A 7,428-nucleotide genomic window follows, 5' to 3' on the forward strand; every position below is an offset into this window, starting at 1 on the left:
GCCTGGGGCGGGGAGGTTCGGGGCGCGGCGGAGCTGCTGCCCCGCGGCTCTGCGGGAAACAGCGCCGGAGGCGCAGGAATACTCGGCTGCTTCTGGATTATGGTGCTGAAGGACTTTCCAGCAAGAATTAGCGAGACTGACGCCGAGAGCTGCCGGCCCTGTTCCGGGTTTCCCTTAAAATCCTGGGTTTGTGCCTGAGCGCGGGGCGGGAGCGGTGCCGCGCAGGGAGGCTCTTCGCCTTCGGGGCAGCCCGCGGTGGAGATGCAGAGAGCCGGGCACCGTACGGGGTTCATGCCGGTCTGAAAATGGGTTTGAGCTTGTAGCTCTCTCGCTCTGCTTTGTGTGGAATGTGCTTGAGCTTTCGCTGCGGCCAGGACTCCGCGGGTAACGATGCTACGGCTGTGAGTCTCAAGAGCGAGGTGGGATTTAGTGCCTGGCTTGGGGCGGGTTTGGATAGCGGCTCTTCGGCTTAAGCTGCTGTACCACTGATGTGCTTTCCCGTGTGCTGCTTTTATTACCGCTTACAAAATACCAGATGTCCATGCAGTTTTAAGCCTCGTCCATTGAGGAAAATAAACTACTTGAGAGGAAGTCAGCAAAAATATCCAATAGATTTCTGTTTTTAAAATTGTTTGACTTGCTCGATTTCCATATCATTTGTCTACAAGAGCCAATTTATGCAAGAGTATCCAGTTACAGAACTGCCAAGGCTATGAGAGAACGCAGCCAGCAGAGCCTCGGTGGACACGTCCTGTATGTAGGGTTATTCAGACATCCAGGAATGCTGCACAGGGCTAAGTACAGCCGATTCAGGAATGATTCGATAACATCCCTAGATGAAGGTGCACAAAATACGTCTTTAAACATCAAAGGTTCTTCCTCCTCTTCCCATTCTTCAACGCCTAATTTACTGACGGAAGATGTCTCCTTGGGGCCCCAGGACACCTGCACCACCCTGTGCACGCTGATCCCCCGGATGGCTAACATTAAACTTGCCAACCCGTCAAATCTGCCAGGGCTGAAAAGCTTCTGTCTGGGAACGAAAGAGGTGCCGAGAATTAAACTCACGGAGTGCATCACCGTCCCAAGCAGCCCAACCTCGCCCGAGATCAGCTGCCTCTCGGCATCTTATCCACAGCCTGACCTGGACAAGCTGGCCCTAATCCCAAAGCCAGCGGGCGACTGCACCGTGCGGGAAGCTGAGGAGGCCGCTCCTACAGGCAGGCAGGACAGGAGCCTCACGCAGACTGGTGAAAGTGTCGGGGAGCCGGGAACGACCTACGGTGTGCGGGTGAGTACTTCTCACAGGGTTTCCATTCTCTGACAAAGCAAACCGCGCAGGTGGCTGCAGGGTGACCTCTGTGTTCCCACTCCTGGAGGTAGTGCCCCAAACCACTGACTTCCTGTGTATTTCCTGCCTCCTGCGTAAGTAGGGCTGTGGTGTCAAACTGAGGGAGTTAAAAGGACCACAGCTGCTCCCAGAGGTAACATAACATCCATTTCCAAAAGACTATCTTTAGACTCTCTGAGGAGTGCAGCTGAGCTGCAATTCAAACAAGGGTTGCTCTGACCTGAAATGCGTGTTGGAGGGAGAAGGAGGCCCACAAAAAGGGCTTCCCATCCCTCGCAGAGCAGCTCCCAGGCACCAGGTGCACGCTGGCCCATGCCACCGACGTGTTCATCACAGAGTGTGGGAGAGCTGCTGTGACCATTGCTGCTCCCCGAAGCACCTCTCCCTTGTACCTCCTGCCCTGGGAGGTGAGTGACAGGATGCAAAAGCCACCCTCCTCGTTTGATGCTACAGGGCTGTGTCTGATTTTCTTGGTAATGATAACATACAGAAAACCCTGCCTATTTCTTCAGAAGACACCCTGAAATAGCCTTTCTGGGTATTTTCCATGTTGTAGACTGCGGTTGGTGTGTATCATCTTCTAATTAGCAGCCAGTGGCCAAGGGGAGACCGTGCTTCCTGGGCTTGGTACTTTCACTCCCTCCACCCCTGCCACATTTGGGAGCTTTCTAATTTTCTTTTCCTCTCTGGACTTCATATTTCTGTGGCCAGACCCTGCTGTTTGCTAGCTGTTGCTTCTTTGTCTATGCTTTGAACCTCTGACCCTGTACATTTTAGCGCTTACGCTTCACCTGTCAAAAGCACTCCCAGGCAAAAACTGCCCGCTGCTTGTGTGGAGGGAGCCAGCGCAGACCACGGGGAAATGGCAGAGAAAGCGGTCTAAACCTGCTTCAGAAATACTCCTGTAACGGCCAGGCTGACCAAGGGCTCCTGGAGCTCTCACAGTCGTTGTGGCTGTCCCTGACATGCAAGGGGGACCGCAGGAGGAAGCTGTATGAGGCGTTATTAACCAGAATCTATTCCTCCAAGTGGGTGGCAGGCAGGGTGCTGAGAGAGAGTGTGTGTGTGTAAGCTGTCACTTTGGTGTACAGGAGGTATCAAAATGTGCCAGAAGGAGTAAAAAAGCTGTAAGCCATGCAAAATTTGTGTCTCCCATGTGATAGTTCGCAAGCAGGAAAGTCTAAAGAAAGGTGCAAGGCCAAGAAAAATAAGTCAATCCCTTTCCAAATGCAGCAGGAGAGCAGGCAGATCAGAGGGGAGAACAACAACATGGGGAAATAGCCCTGTTCACCTTTCCCCAAGCAGGAAAAAACTGCGTGGCATCCAGCAGTGGTGGCACGGCTGGTTTGATGGGACTTGGCTGAAAGGTGAGTGTCCCAGCACGGCACCGGCCACTGTGCACAGAGCTGCAGGAGGCCCTGGGACATTCACCCGGGGTGCAGCAGGTGGAGGGAGGGGACACGCTATTTTATCATGCTAATATATGTCCTTTTATGTTTACTTTTCTTTAAATTCTAGTACTAACATGAGCAGTTGATGTTTTGACATCAGCAAGCTGCAAAAATAGCTGAATGAGCACGTAGGGTGTGACTTACAGTGACAGTGCAAGGGCCACCACAGCTGCCAGTGCTACGCCTTCGGCCAGCCCACAGAAAGGTCTGCGCTGATGGATAGTGTCGCGATGCTCAGCGCCCGCTGCGCAGGACCTGCCTTGTGTGCTGCGGTTTGAGCAGTGTCCGCGATGAAAGCTTTGAGGTACCTATCAAGATTCAAATGCTGAAATGCTAATGCCAGAGGCACGCTTAAATAATTCAGTTTCTGGCACGGGGAGGAGATGATGAAGCACAGGGGGAATTTCCTGGGTTTCTATTGTGGCCCAGGGCTGAGAGCAGAGGCACTGGAGGTGTTACCTGCTGGGGACCACAGGAACAAGAAAGGCAGAAGAAAGAGTATAAAAAGAGAAGGACTTGCCGGGAAGGTCATGTGAAGCGGGGAAGGGCTCGTCCCTTCCTGCTGCTCCCCAAGTTGTATTTCCAGCATGTTTTCCTGCCACTCTTTCTGGAAGTCTCCCCATTTCATGTCGAATCTCTCTGAAGTGGGGGGTCGCTGGTGGGAGACTCCCAACAGAGTGGGGAAATGTTGTTTCCCTGCTTCTCTCTTGCATCTCCCCACTCCTGTTGCTCCCGTGGCAGTGGGCGTGCAGGAGCCAGCCCCAGGAGAGCTGCAAGAGCATTGCTGATGTGTGCCAAAACGTGTCCTGGCCAAACTCTTGGTGTTTTTGTTACACCATCCCCTTCAATAACAAGCAGGTCAGTAAATAGGCAGTCTGGGAGTTCTGGGGCCTCAGCATCAGAGTATGGGCAAGGCGCTCGTTTCCCCAGGGACAAGAAGACTACTCCAGGAGGTAGGGATGAAGCCTCAGCCAGGCTGGGAAGCAGCCAGGGGCGCAGGGCTGCGGTGCGGAGGGAGCGTGGCATGGTGGGATGGTCTTGCCAGGCAAAGCGGGGCCAGGAGGCTGAGGGGCCGGGCAGCTGCTAGAGCTGCTCCCAATCCTTTCCCCCGGTCCTTCCAATCCTTCCCCCCCTTGCCCTGGTTCTTTCTCCTGTGGCATTCAAAGACACCCACTGTCCCCAAGCAGCTTCTCATGACCTGTTAGGGATCGCTGGGATGTCCCCAGTGACCATTTGAGGAGGAAAGTCAGGTCTGTGTTATGGGAATTACTGCTGCCGGAGATCTTTGGCCTTAAAAGCTCAACTGGAGTCTGAAAAGGGTTTGGCACTTATGTGGAGAGGATCTGCAGTTATTTTAGAAAGGCAGTAATATGGTGAAGTAATGAAATGCCTTGGGGCAGAAGCTGTCCCCTGTGGACTGGAGTGAGGCAGACATTTTCTTTCTGGGGATGGTTTAAGAAGAGACGATGCTGGGCTCATCGCACATCCCTGGGAGGCAGTGCATGGCTGGTGGTCACAGGGCACCTGTGTTGCAACCGTGTGTCACCTGGGCTCTGGTGAGGAGGCCAAGACCTGTAACGGCCGCTGTTCCCGAGATGCTCATGTGAATAACAAAGAGCACAAATATTAATATTTTAATAGGAGCCCAGACAATTTGGGACATATATATACATTTAATCAGTTGCTAGTCTCTAGAGTAAAAGGAGCTTGTCTTCTGCTAATGTAGGAGTTCAGAACGATGTGAAGTACATCCTGAAAGAGTGCACGTGGGCACCTGTCACCTGCGCAGTCCTGCTTTTGTCCATGGAGGCTGTGACAGGTCAGCCTGGGGAACCTGCTCCCTGGCTCTGTGTGGGAGCGGGGTTCAGGGCAGCCCTTGCCCGGTCCCCAGGAGCTGCCAGCACCTCTGTCATGCTTAGGGCAGGGAAATAATTGCGGTGTTTCAGCTGCAGCACTTCTCTGGCACGGAGCACCCTGACACCACACCCGGAGAGCTGCTCTGGCCTCAGCACGCTGCATCGCCTGTCGTAAATAAATAACGACACGTGTAGGCGCAGCCGGGGCTCTTGCAGGAAGGAGATGGGCTCTGGTGATTCACAGCTTCAGAGCCGCAGCTGTGAATCGTGAGCCGTGGGCTCAGGGCTGTAGGGTGCTGGGGAGGCGCTCGTTCTGCCGGGCACGTTTTTAGGCCATTTGCTTCGTCACAGCACGGGGACAGGGCAGTTTGAACCAATTCTGTTGGAGCCCTGGCCTGAGCATGGTGCTGCAGCAAGTAGCTTTTCAGCACAAAACTAAAAAGAAAAGCAAAACGTGTATGTGTGTCTGTGTGTGTGTGTGTGTATATATATATGAAATTTTACAAACTTTTCCTTGGGTTTTTCTCAAAATTTATTTAAAAATTAAAAACCCATGAATGAAAGGGTCAGACTTTCCCAGGAAAATTTCCATTTAGCGAAAGCCATTCTTCATCACAAAAACGCCACTTCTCGCAGCCCCTCAGGGAAAAGGCTGTGCCGGATGGGCAGGAGGAGCAGGACAGACCAGGGGCCTTTCTGCCTGTCCGCACCACTGCTGCTACCCGGAGGAAGATGAGAGCAGGGCAAGCACATGAGGAAGGTCCTCTGGCACTTCCCATCCCCAGAAAATAGCAGTGTGGGGGCTTAGGCTAGCACTGAAAACCCACTAGTGGAGTTTTTGTGTGGTTAATGGTCTTTAGTAGGCACTTTTTTTTTTTCCATGAAGGTGACCAGTCTGTTTTCTGGCCCATTCTACCCTGGTTTTATGCTGTCTTGCAGATTCCCTGGGGGTACCCATGCCGGTGATGGTGCGTTATGGCTGCCGTGGGCTGCCTTCGCCTCTCCGCTCCTCTCGGGAGGGATGGGAGAGCAGGCTCTGCCGGTCTCACTTTTAGCTCTGAAGGGGTTGGTGTTTGCTGGAGGAAGCTGTCGTGGTTCAGGTTGAGGAATGAACTGGTCAAATCTGCAGGGTGCAAACCCAGGCCAAAGCTCTTCTTTAGCAGCCTGACTGATGGCTGCTAATGGTATTACATAGCACCAACCCCAGCCCCGTAAAACATGGCTGTGTGTTGCAGGATGAGCAGCTGAGCGCACCGGCTGCTCGGCAGCGTGGTGCAACCTGTGAGCTGACAGGGATGCGGTGCTGCTGCCAGAGTAGCTGTGGCAGTCTCTGCTTTCCAGTGGACAAGTGGCTTTTCAGCCCCAAAGCCTCCACAGGCAGCATCTAAGGAAGGGCTGAGAAAACTTCCCTGCCAAAACTACAGTGATCTGTGCATTGCTCCTTTCCCGCATCCCTGGCTGGCTCCTGGTGTTGTCCATGGAGGGAGGGCAGCGCTTCACCTTCCTGCTGGGGTGAAAGCTGGGGGACCTCAAACGAGGTGTTGCAACATGTGAAAGTGTGTCCGCGAGCTCTGCAGCCAGCCACAGGGCAGGCAGCGCTGCGGCTGTTACAGACAGAAGTTGTTTTTCCTTGGTGTGAACGGCAAAGGCATGTCTGCGTATAACTCCAGTGCCCTTGTCCTGCCGTGTGCCTGCCAGTGGCTACTGCTTGCTTCTGCCCAGTCTCCCTTCCCACCAGATCCGTTGAAGCTAGAGGGGAGTTATTCAAGCAAATTAAAGTGAAACTCTCCTGCTGCTCTGCAGCCACCTGCCCTGTGTGGCAGAGAGCCGTGGCCCCGCCGCGGGCAGCCCTTGTCTGTAAGGAAAGAGGGTGGTGGGAAGCTCAGAAATGGTCTTGCCCTCACTTCAAAAGCACCTTGTTAAAGCAGTTCTGGGAAAATAAATGCTTCCATGGGAGTCAGCTCCCTGCTGTGCTCATGTGCACCCAGCACTGCTGCTTGTGGTGAGTTCCTGCCCAGGCAGCTGTGTAATGTGTTTTAGGGAATTTGAACCTAGTCTCATATATGTTTGGACAGAGGCTGTTTAGCAGCAGCATGTTACCTGATGGCCTCTGCGAGCAAATCCTGTCCCTTGGACTGATTGTTAGTCGGCCATGAGGTCTGTAGGAGCTGCTCTTGGCAATACGCGTGAATTAATGCCTGTTAACTAATAGGTAAAATTGCAAGGCTGCAGCTGCGTTGTTTAATGAGGAGCTCCGTGCGCTGCTCCTCGTATCAGTTCTGCGGGTGAATCACTGGCTGTCATTCAAGTTGGAGCTGGAGCCACTAACTGCGTTATGGCAGGGAATGAAATGAGACGTGGGTCTGGATTAGAGGGTGCCTGAAAAGCTTATTCACATGGGCCCTGCCTAGCGCCTTCACATCTCCTCCCACACAGTCCCTCATCCTGTTTGCAGTCTCTCCATCGTCTCTTGTAAACAGATGAGAAAGGACGTGTGCATCTTCAGTAACTGCCCTTCTCTCCCCCCACCTTCCTGCTATCCTGGTGGCCTGGAGAAATGGTGACCAGCTCCAGATCACTCTTCAGATTCTAACCCAGTTAGCTACTTAGCTACTAATCCCCAGTGCCGATGCTCCCCCCAGCCCTTTGCAGGGAGACGGGACAGTTTTGTGCCCATCGCCGTTAGAGGAGACATTCCCTTTCCAGCAGGGGACAGTGAGCCCTCTCCCTCTCCCTCTCCCTCTCCCTCTCCCTCTCCCTCTCCCTCTCC

General features: G+C 53.5%; 1 protein-coding gene across 1 annotated transcript in view; it reads left to right on the forward strand.

The window, feature by feature from the left end:
- The first annotated feature begins 712 nt into the window (after window positions 1–712).
- The window catches only part of SHC4 (SHC (Src homology 2 domain containing) family, member 4), a 32,711-nt gene continuing 25,995 nt past the window's right edge, over window positions 713–7,428 (forward strand). The window contains exon 1 of the mRNA XM_009886139.1: window positions 713–1,291. Coding sequence (XP_009884441.1) covers window positions 713–1,291 — 579 coding nt within the window. The remainder of the gene's footprint in view (window positions 1,292–7,428) is intronic.

This window comes from Charadrius vociferus, unplaced genomic scaffold, assembly GCF_000708025.1.
Source record: "Charadrius vociferus isolate BGI_N301 unplaced genomic scaffold, ASM70802v2 scaffold365, whole genome shotgun sequence".
Classification (NCBI taxonomy): domain Eukaryota; kingdom Metazoa; phylum Chordata; class Aves; order Charadriiformes; family Charadriidae; genus Charadrius; species Charadrius vociferus.